The sequence below is a fragment of the Thermobia domestica genome, chromosome 7 (genome assembly GCF_964235325.1).
Source record: "Thermobia domestica chromosome 7, izTheDome1.hap1.1, whole genome shotgun sequence".
Lineage (NCBI taxonomy): Eukaryota > Metazoa > Arthropoda > Insecta > Zygentoma > Lepismatidae > Thermobia > Thermobia domestica.
In genome coordinates this window covers 175093551-175111371 of record NC_137460.1, presented here as the reverse complement: position 1 = coordinate 175111371, position 17821 = coordinate 175093551, and the positions used below count along the sequence as shown (strand labels likewise).

Genomic DNA, 17821 nt, shown 5'->3' with positions numbered 1-17821 from the left:
CTTAGAAGCAAGTAAAAAATAATCATGGAATGTGTTGATGTTTTGTCAAGCAAACTGGAGTATTTGGCCTCGAAATCCGGTCAAGAATATTCATCAGTTAGTATCATAAAATAACCGATTAAATTAAATTGTTTTGTATTTACCTACATTTTTAAAGATACATTACCGCTAAAAGTGGTTTGAATATTTTCCTTTGTCCCTTCTCTTGTGATTTCGCTTGCCATTGTTTAATAGGAATTTTGTAGGCTATGTCAGTGTTTTATTTACGAATTTTCTAGAGGCGAGGGGAATCTTGAATCTTGGGCTAGCAGTTAAGCACATAAGAATTGCAGCCCTCCCCCACCCTCGGCCAAGGGGAGCCCATCTCTCCAACTACTTGGGCGCAGTTCCCCCCGAATATACTATTCGCCCCCAAAACAGAGTGCTTAAATTCTTAGCAAGTTTCCCCCTCCCCAATAAGTTTACACACTGGTTTGCATGTCGAATACATTGCAAGCTACATCACTTAGTAGCCCTTGTCTATTCTTTCTAAACAGGGTTAGTCTATACAGTATTTTCTTCCATCTTCCGTCATAATTTTATTATTTCAAGCCACAGAGAATACATTCATTCACCTTCACTGTTGCCGTTCTTAAAAGGAAAGTTACAGTATAATTAAAAGTGTGATTCTGTCATTTTGAAAGAAAATATCCCCTCCACCCAAAAAAAAAGGTCTAATGGGTGCAACCAACGCCCTAAAACCAGCCTGTGGGCACCCCTGCCTGCTCCAAATAGAAAATAAAATTTACATATTTTCTGGGCGAGTATTCGAGAGACATTATTACATCTTGATAAGTATATAGAATTTCATATACACCGACTATTTACTTGGAAATAAAATTCATATCGTTAGCAAGTAATTGTTTTGTATAAATATAACTACGCAGAACGGCCATAAATAAATGTTTTGTATTACTAGGGTAAATGTGCCAGTCCTCGACCACTTAACTCATTTTCGTATAATCCTTTAATCGTTGTTCAGAGAGCGGAACAACTTAGGAGGATGTAACTAGCTCACGGTGTTTCTAAAGCTATATTTCATCTATATTTTACCCAAAACGGAGATAACTTATACCTTAGTCGGACAAACACCGATGATTGATTTATTTTTGGTGTTCGACCAGGGCCGGATTTAATGTTTTGCCGCCCCTTGGCCCAAAAGCGTTTGGCTCTCCCTTCCCTCCGTCGATGAACAAAATTTTAACAATACAAAATAACTATATAGGAAAAAACTTATTTTATAAATATCTTCGTTTTTGTACAAAATTTAATGCATTTTCACTTTGTATCCTGTAAAGAAAGATTTGAATTGTTACAAATTCATTTTTTTAAAAGTAAATTTACAGAGAATAATTAATTTGAGTTTTACAATACGAGCTAGTTCAATAATAAAAGAAATTCGTTTCGTATTTTCGACTGTACGTAATAGTTTTAATGTTGAAACTACCGAGAGTGTCTCTGAAATGACCAGAATAACTGTTTGGACTGTTGAAATTTATCTAGATAGAGATTGGTAAGGTGGCAGAAGTCAAGGGTCACATGCGAAAGAGAATTTAGGAAAGGGGGCGAAGCGCATCAAACGGACCGGCCCCTATGCAAATGTCTACTGCAAGTATAAGGTTAAATTTGACTTAACTTCGACCAATGATTCAAGCCATTAATTTGAAAAATCAATTGTTTCTTGGAGATGTTCATTTTTACTTATTATTATTATTATTATTATTATTATTATTATTATTATTATTATTATTATTATTATTATTATTATTGTTATTGAACTTTGACTTTTTTAGGGGCAGCAGTGGCTTAGTGGTACAGCGTTCACCTCTGGTACGTAGGGACCCGGGTTGGATCTCTGCCCCCGCCAAGTGGACTTTGTGGTGGACAAACATCGTGTGCGTGGGTTTTCTCGGGGTTCTCCCGTTTCCTCCCATTATTTCATCATCACCCTCTTCTTTGGCCTAACCGGCGTAACCATGGGACGGTAAACGCAAAGATTTCATTTAGAATGAAGGGTTACGAGAGATGACAACTATTCTTAGATTCTTAACCATATTCCAAACCTACTTCTCGCTAGTTCTTACCTTTTTTGTAATATGTATTGAATCCACAAGTTGTAATGTACTTCTATCATTTCTTCCGATTTCGGTGGAAAGATAAGGATGGTAACTAAAGGTATTCTTGAGATGTTTTATTAATTATTAAAAAAAAACGCTTATCTCAGTTACAGTTTTTACTTTATAGTGATCAACGTTAGAACCGGACGTGGTTGATTTTTGCCATTTTCAGTTTGAATAGAAGGTTAAGAGTGAATGTGAGAACCTTTCTTAGAAAATTAAGTCGATTTTATTTTTATTTTTTTTTATTTTATTTTATTTATTTTTTTAAATAGAGTTTTTGATCTATGTAGATCAATACTGAGACTGAAAGTTGTAGTAAATTTATATCACTTCCGATTTTAGTACATTGTTAAAGATGGAGATGAAAGGTCTTCTTGGGACGCTGGATCAATTGCAAGAAACCATGTCTCGCTATATGTTACTGTCTTTGCTCTATAGTAATCAATGTTAAACCGATAATGGCTAATTTCTACCTCTACCCATGGGTAAATCATCTTCATTAACGAACTTTTCTAAATAATTATTTTAGCTATCGATCCCATGAGACGGAATTCAGTAATTCACTTGCATTTAGTAGTCCGCGTATGAAGCAAAAGTCATATAGGCGTACGAACTAATATTACAATATTGTAAATCCCACTTGGGTGATCCTGATAAATCGACGTGTGTTTGTCATATTTGGTTGTATTAGGTAGTAATCCTGTGAAACAGAGAACGTTGAAGTATTGACAGGCTAGGCCGTGTTATATAAATAGTTTTCGTTATGTTGAGAAAGTGATATAAATATACCTTGATATTGAAAACAAGAAAACATCGAAAACTATCCAAATACTGAAAACTATCGAAAAATCGACATTGAAAAATCCCGACATTTCAAACTATCGTCGATACATCGAAATATCAGAAGTCCTACCCACGACCCTGTGCACTAAAGGTGCGCCTGCTAGCCAATAGGCTAGCGGGAAGAGCTGTGGCCAAAATCACGAAATCGGCGCTCACGAGTTCGGAACTCACAACTCACTCGACCTCAACCTCACGAAGTGAGCGTGAGGTTGAGTGTGAGGTCAGACTAGTGAGGTGAGCGTGAGGGCATAATGATGTGAGCATGAGGCCAGACTAATGATGTGAGCGTGAGATGAGACTGGTGACGTGAGCGTGAGAGACCGGTGAGGTAAGCGTGAGGTGGAAATGAGTTTGTGAGCGTGAGGTTAGGTCAAAGTGGTCACCTCTGCTCGAAAGCATGATTGCCAGTATACGCAAAACTGAGCATAATTTTGATTTTTGCTTATATTTTTATTATTTCCTTATATTTGGAAATATCTCGTTAGCTGGATTGCTTTCTATTATCTCCATTTATTAATAACAGACTTTTATCCATAAATGTAAGGAAAATGGAATAAATGCGAAAATTCGTGAGTTACAGTATACGCGCAATTTTTTTGAGCATGAGTGTACATACAGATATATATGTTGCTAATAAAACTCCAACTGACCAAAGCAATATATATATTTTAAGAGTATATATTTGTGTTACATAGCCGAAGCTGTAACATAATATATACTCTTAATATATATATATGTATATACTGCTTTCGTTAGTTGGAGTTTTATTAGTAATCTTGAATTTTCCAAAGCTACAATCAATAATTTACAAGACGTTCTTTAAAACTGTACAATTTCATCATTCTACCTGCACTCCTTCTGAGTTATACTATGAATTTTGTGTAGCTCCTCGTATCAAAGAGACCGAAAGCTGGAATAGACCGTAGGCTACTTACATTTTTTTAATGCATATTCTAACAACGGGATTTCAAATAGGAAGGTATGGTTTAAAATTGATGCGAGACATTATCTCACGAGGTGCTTGGGCTAGAAAGGTGAAACTTGGTATCTAAACTAATTTTTGAAATTAAGCTTACATAACCATACGAATTACAATATGCAGAAAAATACTGTGGGGACCTTAAAAGTAATCGAAAACTACCGATGTTATTGTCAAATTTATAGTTTTCGTGGTCGCTGAGTTAAGGCGCTCTCCATATCGTCTTAACTCGAAGCTCAGCCCTTATTGCAGGGATACAAATAAGCAACAAAATTTTAGTAGCCCAAGAAGAAAGCTACTAGTCTACACCCCACAATAGAAATGATTTACTTAACTTCCGTATTTTAATGGTGATATTAAAAATTCGCCCGCGCCAATGAACCACTCGCCCGGGGCGAGTGGTTATTTGCATCCCTGCCTTATTGGCATGGGAGATTAGAATTGTGAAAATAAAATGTCCAGAATAATCGAGATTAGTGTCGAATCCATAAGCTTCAGGGTCGTTTAGGTGATTTAGAACATTCCCGATGTCATTTAAGCCCAAGTTTAATCTCGAACGTGCATGTAAGATTACTCGGTAATTGTCTGGGGCAACACAGAAGGCGTCTCTCTCCGTTATCAGTTATGCTCAATTATTCATTTTCAAACATAGTTCATAAACATTCTTCCTAGTGCATAAACATTTTCCCGTGCGAAGCCTGGCACGTCTGCTAGTTCTTAATATCTGGAACACCCAAGCACTTCTCACACTAATGTTACAGGAACATTAATACAGGATGTTAATAAACAATACCAATAAACTGTAAGAGATCATTCCTCACATCAAAATAACAGAAAAGTGCATATGAACATGTGGGGAAAAGTGCAAGTCCCCCTATGGCTGTCCAAAATCATGAAAAAGCTAAATTTCAACATGTGCTACTTCCAATTCGAGAAATTCTGGAGTGGTGGTTCATATAAACATAAAGGAGGTCATATATATGAAATCCAAAAATGCGTTTTTCATCAATGTGCTATGGGTGTGCAAGGGATTCCCTACAAGGTATAATTCCCAAATATGCTCTCATTTCAAGGTAGATCGAAAGAAGGAGAAAAATAAGTCTTGACAGCAGAAAGCACAGAATGCTTCGGCACGAAGTCGAAAGTGTTAGGAACCACCGGCTTCACGGTTCCTCTTGTTTGAAATAACGCGTTCTGCGATGTATTTTGTCACGGTATATTTCTCGTTTGTTAGAAACATAACCATAAAACGTGGTGATAGTAAATGCAAGATTTTATCGAGTATTCCTAAATTCGACTAATAAAGTTTAGGAAAGAATTCCAGCAACCAAATGAAAATATAGCAATAAACATGGGCCGGAAACAATCTATGTTCAAAGTTACGTAGCTCTAAAAAATACACTTCTGAAGCGATTACAAAGAGAGCAGAATATTTTCTATATATAAGCACAATATGTTCTTACTTTGTGAACTGCGTCATATGCACAGAATGAATTCTCAAACATCAGGTAACTAACATTCAGATGCCCTATGTAGTTGGTTCCTAAAAAGTGTTCTGGTCGAACTCGACAGATCGTAAACCTTGTATACAAATAAAGCTTTTTCTTGTTCTTTGACAATACTTAAAACTTCTAAGTCGAGGAAACGTAGCTTTCAAGAATAATCACCATAATCACTACATTGACCAAGTCGAGCATAGTTTTCACGCAATTTTTTTCCCACAGTTCCAAATACTTATAATTTTTAAAATGTGTATTAAAACATTTTCCGTTCCTGCACTGTGTATACCATAAGAAGTTAAATCTTATGGTTTTCGGTTGGATCTAGAAAAACTCGCTACCATTCCGACTGCTCTGAATGAGTTATACGTACACCTACACCCACAGGCCACAAAGCATGTTGTGCACATGGTTTAAGCAATATTAGAGCATGCTGTAGCACCTGGTTTGGCCTGCAGGATTGTAATATATAACATTAATATATATATTAATATATAGGGATATTGAGGTGGATGATAATGATAGAATGAAAAATGGAAGAAACGAATGAATTCCGATAAAACCCACACACACGGCGTTTGTCCAACACAAAGCCCATTTTGCAAAACTATTATACAAATTGCCCTATCCCGCATTAGGAGCTCAAATTCTCATAATGATTGCTCACATGATCAATCATTTCCAGTTACAAGTTTTTATACCGGGTTTCGTCTTCCTATAATAATAAGATTCTGAGATACTCATTTATGGCATAATATCTTTTTCTTCTTCTCTAGGATACGGATTTAAATGGAATAACGTAATAAGAATTCAGCTCGCGGACAATGCTTAAGTTCAAAAATTTAATTTGAATTGGTTTCTCTGCTACATCATGTTGCAGATAGTAGCAATAGATATAAATTATTTCCTATTTCCTTTAAATTGAAATTTTATTCGAATTTCTTTTGTCGATGACATTTGATTGTTTAATGAACTGATAAAACAAATACTTTGAATATGGAATACGAAATTACAAGCTGTTACTCATCACTAGATGAATTAGCAAACATTATCCATCTATTGAATTAAACCCACAATATTTTCAATATTTATATATATTCAATATTTCTAGAACCTAAGATTTTCGAATAAAAGTCATTGTTGTAGATACTTTCTGCTATTACGTATTAGAAATTATTATCATTATTATTACTATTATTGAAGCGTGCAGAAGATAACTTCTGTTATTCGATGAGACATTGGTGTATGTGTGTGAAATTTCCTAACAAAACTCGCAAAACTTATCGAACTGTGATTAAGCCTATTTCTTGGAATTGAAATAATGAAAACTGTACCAACTAGGATGGATCTTCACATATGGTCGTAGGTACAAAGCAAGGCCTCAATAACTTGATGATTGAGACGATGAAATCATTGAAAATTATATTATTTTATCTGAAGATTCAATATTGTATTCCCATTTGTTTGCAACAGATTATATAGAATTAATTTGTAGCTCATATCTTCATTTAACTGTATAATGCCTTGTAATAGTATTTTATAACAGTTTTGCACTCAATCAGCTATCAAGTCACGGTGATTGTACAGGGTTTTCATAAAGTCTGGACGGATTTAATTTGCTTATAATTTTCACAAAAATGCTCATAATGAAATCAAATAAAGTGCAAACGGTAGCGGAAGGATTAAATTTTAGTTGGCAACACTGTTACCGTATCAAAGATGGCGTCGGTGAAAGAGAAAGCGCAATGTGTTCTGTGGTACGCAGAGCTAAAATCACCAATTCTGGTGTGTCGAAAGTTCACCAAAGAGTTCAAAAAGCCGGCACCGACTGAGACTGCAATTCGAAAGTGGCATGCTAAGTTCTTGGAGACAGGAAGCGTCCTGGACCGTCCTCAAAGTAGGAGGCCGCCAACATCGCCTGCAACAGTGAGCAGGGTAAGGGAAATCATCAACAACAGCTCACAGAAGTCGATTCCTAGTGGCGCCCAGTCGGAGGTGTGGCGGTGAATGAACTCAGCTGGTGCAGATTACAGGTAAAAATTTAATTCTTCCGCTACCGTTTGCACTTTATTTGATTTCAATATGAGCATTTTTATGTAAATTATAAGCGAATTAAATCAGTCCATACTTTATGAAAACCCTGTATTACACACAATATGTATATTTTATTTATATATTTTTTGAAAATATTTGCGATGCAGCAAAAGGACATTTTACACTGAAACATTAACAACAAAAGAAATTTTTAAAGAAAGTTTGTATTAAAGATATTCTGTTATTCGGCTGATAGCACTGTAAAATCACGTCAGAATGCATGGCATCGAAATTCAAATCTGGGGACTCCCAGTTACGCTTAACGCTAGCCACTAACCTACGTTAGTGTGTTACTTACGCTCAGGAAATGTTACGAAATTACTTCCCTGCAATTATTTTTATAAAATGTTTATCTTTTCATGAAGCGAAAAGTGAATTTTCTACTTGGGTTGGAAACTATTCCTACTATACTTTCAATCAACAACTAATAATTTACTTTCATTATTTCTGGCCATTTTCTACATATTACTTGCAGAGACTATTCGTTGTAAATATTTTATTTTAGTAATGTTTCATTAACCCATTCAGACCTGGTGGTCACAATTGTGTACATTAAATTTCTATTGCATTAATTCTACTTAAAGCATTGTTGTGGGCATATAGGCCGATTGTTTACATTTGTGTAGCTTTGCTTCACTGTTATACAAGTAGCTGCTGCGTTCTAGTGAGTAGTATGTGATAAAAGAATTGTAAATAGTCTGTGGTGTTGCAGTTTTATCAACAGGTACTACCTCGTCGATTTTATTACAATAATTAGAAGTTTCTCGTTTCTGAACTATCTTTTTGAAGTGCTTGCGTGTGTTTGTGAATATCTGTTATCTTTTGTGGTAAAATTACAAATATGACAAGCAATTTGTTATAACTTTATTTGTTGTTGAAATATAATGTACACAATTGTGCCCAAGAGGATCGTAATGAACAGATGCGTTATCAATGAAAGCTCATTGAGTATGTGTTTTGGGGTGATAATATTAGTAAGAATTGGTTTGTTTTAGCTTCGATCGGACTTATATCAACGACATTAGACCAAAAGTTTCTTATAAATTATATGGTACATTGAGTTAGTGTGTACACGAAATTAGAATCATGGATAAACCATCTGGTAGCAGCCCATCTCTCTCCACGGAGAAAATTTTAGGTATGTTGGAGAAAGGTGACATTTCTGATTTCGATTTATCTGAAGATGAAACGAGGAAGATTCACCGGTTATTTATTTTAAAACAATATCAGTGTGTCCGATAGCCTTCTAAATATTTAATGTACACAAATGTGTACAACGGGACACCAATGCTATATAAAAACTAAAAATTTATATGACAGTGGAGTCCAGATGTACACATTTGTGCACATAAAATATCTGGAGAACTATGGGCAACAAAAACAAAATTTCAAGCAAAATGGCATCAGAAGACCCCAATACGTTTCAAAACCACAACAAATATTTTTTTCAAGCTTAAAAAAAATTCAGGTCTGAAGGGGTTAAAGTTTAGTCATATTTTAACATTTCAAATATTTATAAGTTTTTTATTCTGGTTATGACGATGATTAGAAATGAAGTTTCATCTTTTATGCTTTATTAGAAATACTTGTAAATATCTCATGATTTTAGTTACTATACATATGGCACAGCTCTAATGAACATAGGAATTAAACATGTTACACGTAAACAAACTAAATAAAAATAAGGCATAAAACATGCGAAACCATCAGGCATTTTGTGTTAGTAATTTCCTTATATACGTTTACTAAGTCAGGAAATTTTAACTTACCTTCGTATAGAGTAGTAGTACCATCAGTTCAAATTCCATAGCCTACAGTATTTTTTAAAGCTTGATTCTTTCAGTTTATTAACAACAATGTTTTGTTCTAATAATGTTTCTTAGTAGTATTCTCTTCATTCTAGTTTATTTGAATATTTGCAAATAATTCAGAACTATGTCTTTAAAAACGGTTAAAATTGTCTAGAATTTATTCAGAATGAAGATTCTGATATGTCAAATGTAAAGCCATGCATGACAGTCGACAAACTTCTTTCATGAAATTAACGGATGTTTAATATTGTCACTACAAAGCTTAATCTTCATATCGAAATGTCTCGAGAGAAACCGAAAGCAGGTCTCGAGAATTCCTCAATTGAACTATGTGAAAAGAACTCGCATTCATTCCTCAGTGCTCATTGAAGGGGAAGCTGCTTCTAATTTGGCATTAAAACCTAGACAGCAGACCGGAAATTCCAATGAGACCAAGACAAAGGCAAAGTTTCAAAATATCAACTGAAGATACATCATTCATACTCGATGGTATAAATCAATTGAAAACATTCCATGGATTTCCCTACACCACTGCATTTTTACACTTTTCACCCACGCTTATGTATTGGAGCAACAACAATGCACTGCTGCTGTGCAACTGGTACGTGTGAAAAACACCTTCGGAAAAACATAACATAAATATCAGGAAATCCTCGTAGTTTACGAGTTAAAAAAGGAAAATAAATTGTACTCTGGGAGGCAGTCTATGTATATGTAAGTAATCACATTTGAAACAATGTTTTCATCTTTGAGCAAGTCCGAGAGCTTTTCAAATTCCCCACTATGTATAATTACGTTGAGAAGAAAATTTTCCAAGATAAGCTATTTGTGTGCATACCTTCAGAAAGAACTGATCAATTTGACAATTTTCTGTATCCTAAAGGCATAACGTATTCTGTGTGACATAGTAATCTATTATGGATTATGCTATACAAAAATTACCTCTGATATTAGTGGAAATGCCCTTCTGTATGTAAACCTAAATGCAAAGTATAATTAAACATAAGAAGAAATCAAGTATTGTTACAGAAATAACGCAAGTTTTAGGGAACTTTTTTTTTTTCCTCGCTAGTTTTGCTTTGTGTATGTGTGCTTTCTCCTGTGCTTTTTTGGTGCTTGTTGTTCTTGTTCTTGTTCTTGTTCTTGTTGTTAGTATAACAATGTGCTTCTTCCTTTAGGGAATACCTATTCTGGAGGACAGCTAATGCTCTTCAGTATAACTCGGTTCCTGTTCCTCCGGAAAAAGCTATTGTAAGGGGATCTCGGCAGATAGTTCAGTAAGTATTCTTCTAATTAAGTAATTGAAAACTTATTATTAGCCGTTTCAGTTCTTAGAAAATAAAATATAATAGTAAACTAACAAGTTACTACAGTTTTAGAATTGTATATTTGCCACCTGTTACAGTTTCTGCAGTATAAGAACGCCAGAACTGTAATGCAATTGATTTATTATTTTAAAATTGTAGTGCCATGTTCAAAGTTTTATTTTGCTGCTTCATTAAGAAATATGTTATCTATTGGCAAGTGAGTCGAAGACCTGTGCTAAAAAAGCCACATCCGGATTGAACACTTCATACATGTACTATTGTTTAATCAAAACGTACTAGACGTGACTAGGCTCAGAATTCAATGGCATACCATACCGTAGCACCCGCTGGTAGATGAGTATAGCAATCAGATGCAGATATCGCCCAGCGTTTGCCAAAGACGCTGAGAATGGAGAGACGTGAAGGAAACTTTTCCAGACTCAGACATTAAACTGCCACTTAAGAGTAAGAATAATAATAATGCAAGCCATTGATTCGCATGTCGTCACACTGCAGATGGAAACGGAATTCGTACGGGAAAACGGTATCCCGCCATTCGACTTGACATGCGCGACCTTTGCCGCGCCAAGTAAATATGCTCCGCTCCACTCGATGACATCAAATTGTTCGTGGAGACACCGGACGCTGCGTAAGAAGCCTGAATTGATGCACCAATGTTCAAAATGGAGGCTTCCAATCAACCATAACCGTGCTCACATGGAAACTGTTTTCGTTCGGGACAAGCTACGGGTGTTGTGGTCGTGCACTTCGTAGTGCATTGCCTTCCTAGGGGATATTCGTATAACTGTAGCTTCATTCCGGAAAAAAGAAAAAATGACAGAATATTTCGCAATCTTTATATGCCACAATTCTTCCGTGATTAAGGCGGAAGCTTGTTGAAATTGCTGTCGTATTTGGCGACCAAGCATTGTTCGGAACCTACACACACGTTAAGCTAATACTGAACTCTAGCACGCTAGTCTGCCTCCAGCTGCTGTTCCTAAAGACGTGCCCGTCACACGTGATGCGTTTCCGAGTTACACTGCTAATCATTTTAATATCCTATTGTGCAAGTATGGCGTAGCGTTATATCTTTGGTTTCAAGTAGTATATTTGAACTGTCTGACTTCCTTCTAAATTTTTCTTTCCCTCATTTTTAGTGTGTCACTGCAAAATAGTCTGAGGTTATATGTAAAATCTTGCTAATGAAAAACTAGATGAATCGATTCTTTAAATTGTTCGTATTCAGACATTGTTAAAGCGGAGTGGTGCTGTGATTCGTAGAGATAAGTTGTGTTGCTATTCAATTCCAGGGAAAATTTAGATTAAATAATTTTGAATGTGTGTTTTTTGGACAGGGCTTTCGCGAGTCACCAGCCTCTTTTAAACATAAGTATCAAGTTCATTAATTTTCTGGTACTAAATTGGGTTTGGGTTGTTGTATTATTTGTGTTGCATGTGTAGAATTTTATACTAGTCCGCAAGTTGTTTGTGATGTAAGGTTCGAGTTTATAAGTATTTCTAGAGATATTCTTAGGTTTTTTAATGTACAAGTACTTATCAATTTAATGAAAACACCTGAGTTGCAAGCACATCAGATGTCTAGGCTTTGCAAGATTAGGCTGCGATCGCAGCGCCAAGCCGTTTGTCATGGATGTTAAAGCGAACCCTGTACTACGCAAGGAGGAAGAAAAATGCAGTATGCAGTGAACGGAGTAGAATGTGATAGTATAAAATGGATCTCTGCTTTCCAACGATGGAAAATGCCGCGAGAATGTCGCAAATGGCAAATGTATTGGATGTATCGCGAGAGGCAGTATCCGCGGTGTTCACGGCCCATAAACACGGTGATGATGACAAAACCACGTCGGCCAAGAGGAAACAGCGTTCGGAAGCGAATCCACGGATCATTAAAGCGGATTGTTACTCACAACTTTATTGCGACTGCATACAAGTGACTAAGAGACTCACTCTTCTTTATTATGCCACCATTTTACTGGACTATGTACATCCTATGGTCCAAATGTTCCCGAGCATATTCTCCATAATGCAGGACGCCGGCAGTGACGCCACATGACAATGAACCCATTCACACAGCTGGAGCTGTTGCCTCGTGGTTGAAGAACATCAGGATGAAGTTACACACCTCCGCTGGCCTGTCCAATCCCTGGATCTGAGCGTAATTAGATATTGTTGTTTATTTTAGAGACAAATACGGCGCTGATTTCTTCCTCCATACTCCTCTCTTTCAAAACTGAGCGATACACCAATGGTGTAATATTCTATGTGCAACAATTCACGATCTACGTATGTTGAGGGGCGCGCGGTGGCTCAGTGGTAGAGCGTTCACCTCCGGTGCTTGGGATCTCTGGTACGATCCCAGCTCGCGCCGTGTGGACTTTGTGGTGGACAAAAACACCGTGCTCGTGGGTTCTCCCGTTTCCTCCCACTTTCTTCATTCCACCATTTCACTCATCTTTCGTCATCACCGTCTCCTTTGGCCTAACCGGCATAACCGTGGGACGTAAAACTTAAAGATTTCATTTCATTTTCTACGTATGTTGATTCCATGTCGCATCAGAGGTGTTCTTAGGGGGAAGGGGTTCAGCGTCATAGCAATCTAGTAGGTCGCAGTTTCTGGAGGTTTTTTCACTAAATTCGTATGTATCTACATATGTAAGATGTGTTATGTTTGTAATTTTCTCTTGATAAACCACGACTGTGAGTTGGTCCCAGAGGTAAATTAAATGGTGGAATATCCGGGAAACTGAGAGTTTACTCAGTGGGTTCCTTCCGATTAATGAAGTGACTCGAGAACTTCTAGTGCAACCTCCGCTTGAAATATAGAACTAAGCATGGGGACGCGTTGTACAGTCACGAAAGAAATAAGTCAGCCGGGCAAGAGGAAAAAATATTCCCAACCCTGTTCACGTGAGTTAACTTCTTCGAGAGACTTGCTGCTTTCACGTGAGGTCTGTTAGGAGGTCTTCCAGACGTAGCCAGTTTCTGCTGTAAAGCAATGTTCTTTTCGATACTAAGCTTAGTGTTTTTAGACAGAGAAGAAAAACATCGTTTTCGAGGGAAACAAATAATTCATGCATAGTAGCTTACAAGTGCCAGATTACCTATTATAATTAATTTAAATATCTAAATACTCACGATCTACTCACAGGTAATTGAGAAGTGAACAATGAAAAGTGATTTCGGAAATTCAAACAATGCATTACTGGTCTAATACTATGAAACGAAATGGGAATTTTAACATCGCACGTTTATGGCCTGGAGGGTAAAGGAAATAGATGATGAGTGAACGAAATGATTAATGAAAGGAACTGAGGAATGAAGTGGAAGGCAATAAAGAACTCTTAGAAACAAATGGACACAATGCTGTTCAACACAAACCTACATAGTATAGCCTCGAATCGAGTCTATGACCTTGAAACCAAAAGTTAGCGTCCTATCATGAGCCACTATACTCTAATTATGACGGAAAGGCGCTCCCGATTCCGACGTCGATTGGTTGGGTGGTGGATTGATTTGGAGTTTAGTATTCTGTTCAGCGCCGAGACAATCTTAACGTGGAATCTGAACCACTTAAGCTCCCACCAGAAATCTATCCCGGGTCTCCCGTGCTGAAGACGAGCACTCGAACTATTACGAGGGAGTTCCCTGCGGTCCGGTGGTGCCATTCAGCAGGTTCGCTAGAACTGGTTGTTAAAATATTTTCAGTTCGCAGAACCGTTTGTTACACCCAGACAACAGTAAATATTACCCAGTTATACCCAGAAACATGCATTTTTGTATAACAATCTTTGTTTTTAGACCCTCTTACAGGTACAGGGTTAAACATATGATCTCTCAGAACAAGGCATAAGCGCTTATTTCTTAATCTCAAATGCTCAGATATCAAGAATGAGATTTGCGATTACATGAGAATAGTTGTGAGGGTTATTTTTATTCGAAACGCACACATACCATTGTCAACAACGACGTAAACATCGTGGTTTTTGCTAGTGTTGTTCACGATGGAGGTCTCTCTCGTCTCGTGAAGTATCATGGAGATTCAATTTCGTTTTCGAAACGGTTTAATTATTTCTATTGGAAGATGTCGTTTTGTGTCGTTTCCTCAGCAACATTACAATTAAAAGATCATATAGTTGTAGCATCTCTACTGTCGTATAGGTTGTGTTTTAAATATCCTAATCATCTATTGCGTAATTGATGCTCGTGAAATTTTCACCAATATTGTTTCAATCGTTTAAGTCAATAGGTTTCATTATTTCTCTTTGTTACGGGGGAAGTTTGGATCACAAATTCATTATAAGTGAGATTAGGAGGTTATGGAAGAATCGTACTTATAGGCCGGGATCTGAGGGGTTTTGAGCATGCATGGAAAGCCTAACGCAGTTTTATTTCTGACTATTGTTATAGGCACTATAGTGATCGTGAAAACCGATGTCGTCGCTCCCAGTGTGGTTTTCAACTTGGGGGAAGGGGGAAAGGGGTGGGGCGCAGAAAATCGTAGACCTTCACGGTGGCGGTTCTAGAAGCCCTCCTAATTGTTACAGGGACATGAACTATACCTCGTTGGAAATATTATAGAACACAAATTCCGACGAGGTAACTTTTGTACACTCCGTGCCCAACAAGTAAAAGAAGAAGAAGTAAATAAAAAAATTGGAAAAACGAATTTTTGTAAAATTTGTGGGACGCTGGCAACATTGTTGTTTGTCGTACACAGGAAAAAATAATATCATATGTACGCCATACTTTGGCAACAATCATATAAAAAATGAAGAGCGTAGACACACTAGCAGGAGAGAGAAAAATTCGGAACTTCGTACCTACGATGGTCACTCTGTACATATTTTTCGATGGACTATCGTCACGTTGGCACCCCTAGCAATGCTCCAAATTGTCATAGGGACATGAATGATACCTCGTTGGAAAGCTTATGGCACACATATTTCAGAGAGGTAACTTTTGTTCTCCCCTGCGTACGACAAATAATTATTGCCAGAGTCCTACAAAGTTAAGATTGTTTTTTTTTTTTTTTTTTATTTTCTTGTACTTTTACGGGTTGAGCATGGGGGGCGGGGCCACAAAAGTTTCCTAGTTGGAATCTGTGTTCTATAAGCTTTCCAACGAGGTATATTTCATGTCCCTGTGACAAATAGGGGCGTCGCTAGGGTTGCCAGACAACGTGAAGGTAGACGACAAATATACAAAGGAAATACGAGCTTTCGATTTTTTTTTATCTCCCTTGCTATTACACCTACGCCCTTCATTGTTTTCATATGACTGTTCCCAATGTCTGGCGTACATGTGAGATTTTTTTCGTGCGTACGACAAATAACAGTATTGCCAGTGTTCCTCAAATTTTAAGTATGTAACTTTCTTTTATAAGAAAATATACACTGGAGAAATGAGCAAATTCAATACCCGCATTTACCCCTCGTAAGCCCAATGACAAAATACAGGGTATCACTAGTTAGTATATTCATTTATTTATAAGCTCCTCTGGAATAATTTTAAAGTCAATTTGAGTTTGGTATTATGGATAACATTTTTGGAAATACATCTTCAGTTGTAAAATCATTATCATATTGTTAATAAATGTAACTGAAATAAAAATATAATATTAGCATTACAACGCACTTACCTTCATTTGTTGAACATTTGTGTTCCTGATGTTAATCCAGCCAATTTCAAATGATAAATAACGCGCACATCTTCACGTGTTATGTTATTTAACAACACTTCTTCATTTCACAAACGAACTGTTCTTGATTTTCAAAATTTCCACTTTAACTAAACATCAATCACTTGAGGCCTAACGTATAGTAACTGTTGCGTTAAAGTTTGCATATGAGTTTAAAAAAATAAACGTAATACTAATGGTTTGTTCTTCTTAATCATTGCGATTGGAAATAATTAGTTAGTCACTATCGTCTTCTTTGCAGTAATATTTTGTCACAGGCTATTTGCAATTGTCCTTACAAGCACAATATCTGCAGCAAGATGACTTATTTACAAAACATCTGCAAGAGTGTTTTGCAGATTTTCCGTGTGCAAGGTGGAATTAAGATATCTAGTACAGCAGGCTGTCATCAGAAGTGGACATATGGTTTTATTGTTATCTAAGAAAAAACTAACTTGGTTAAATCTAAAGGCTCTGCAAACGGAATTGTGGAGTTACTCCAATAGTACAGTTGAACAGTGCATCTCACATTAGTACATGTCGGAAAGAGTTGGAGGTGCATGGTAAACAACCAATGTCATTAACTGCTGATGGGAAAGGAGAATAAGGTGGTTATGGCAGCACCTGGAACCCCTGCTCATTAATGCCATTCGTGGTTGCCCGATTCGTGTGGGGACGAGCGTTGTCGTATTACAGGAGCACACCTTTCGCCCATTTTCTGGCCGTTTCCTGTGAATTGCACGGCGCAAACTCCGAAACGATGTCACATATGATTCCCTGTTAATTGTGACCCCGATTTCCAGCGAGTCAATGAGGAACATTCCATCTTTGTCCCAGAAGACTGTGGCCATGCGTTTGCCTACAGAGGGCTGTGGCTGCCTTTATGCATCTACTGCATTGATTGGGCTTTGATCTTTGGCTCATGGTAGTGCAGCCAAGTCTCGTCGCCAGTCACGACTTTGTACATGAAGCTTTCTGTATTCTCGCTGTAGCGTTGAACATGATCACCGCTAACGTCCTTGCGCTGTTGTCTTTGTGTTGCAGTCAGGGATTTGGTAACCCACCTGGCAGATATCTTCCCATTTTAACGTGCAGAGTAATTCTGTCAAGTTCTGTGGCTGCCTCCTGTTCCGTGTACGTGATGCGCCTGTTGTTCTGAATAAGCCGCTCTACCCTTGAAATGTTCACTGGTGTTGTTATAACCAACCTGGGTTTAAGTCGCTGTTCGGGCTGCCATTTATTTTGTAACCAATTCGTGTATCGGGTCACTGTTCGTGGTTCTGTTCTCCGTGGTCGTGCCAATAAGTATTCTCCTGAGACCTGAACTTATCTGGATAGGACGATGAAGGACCTCTCCAAGAAGGGATTACAAATTGTTTCCAAATCGCTCGTCGGTCTCAATGATGAGATGAGCATTAGGCGCCAAGA

General features: G+C 37.2%; 1 protein-coding gene across 3 annotated transcripts in view; it reads left to right on the top strand.

Moving 5' to 3' along the window:
- Ctr1A (Copper transporter 1A) overlaps positions 1-17821 on the top strand; it is a 277241-nt gene that overhangs the window by 157877 nt on the left and 101543 nt on the right. For all 3 annotated transcript variants that reach the window (XM_081765601.1, XM_081765599.1, XM_081765600.1), the window contains exon 4: positions 10564-10662. In XM_081765601.1, the coding sequence (XP_081621727.1) occupies positions 10564-10662 (99 nt within the window). The remainder of the gene's footprint in view (positions 1-10563; positions 10663-17821) is intronic.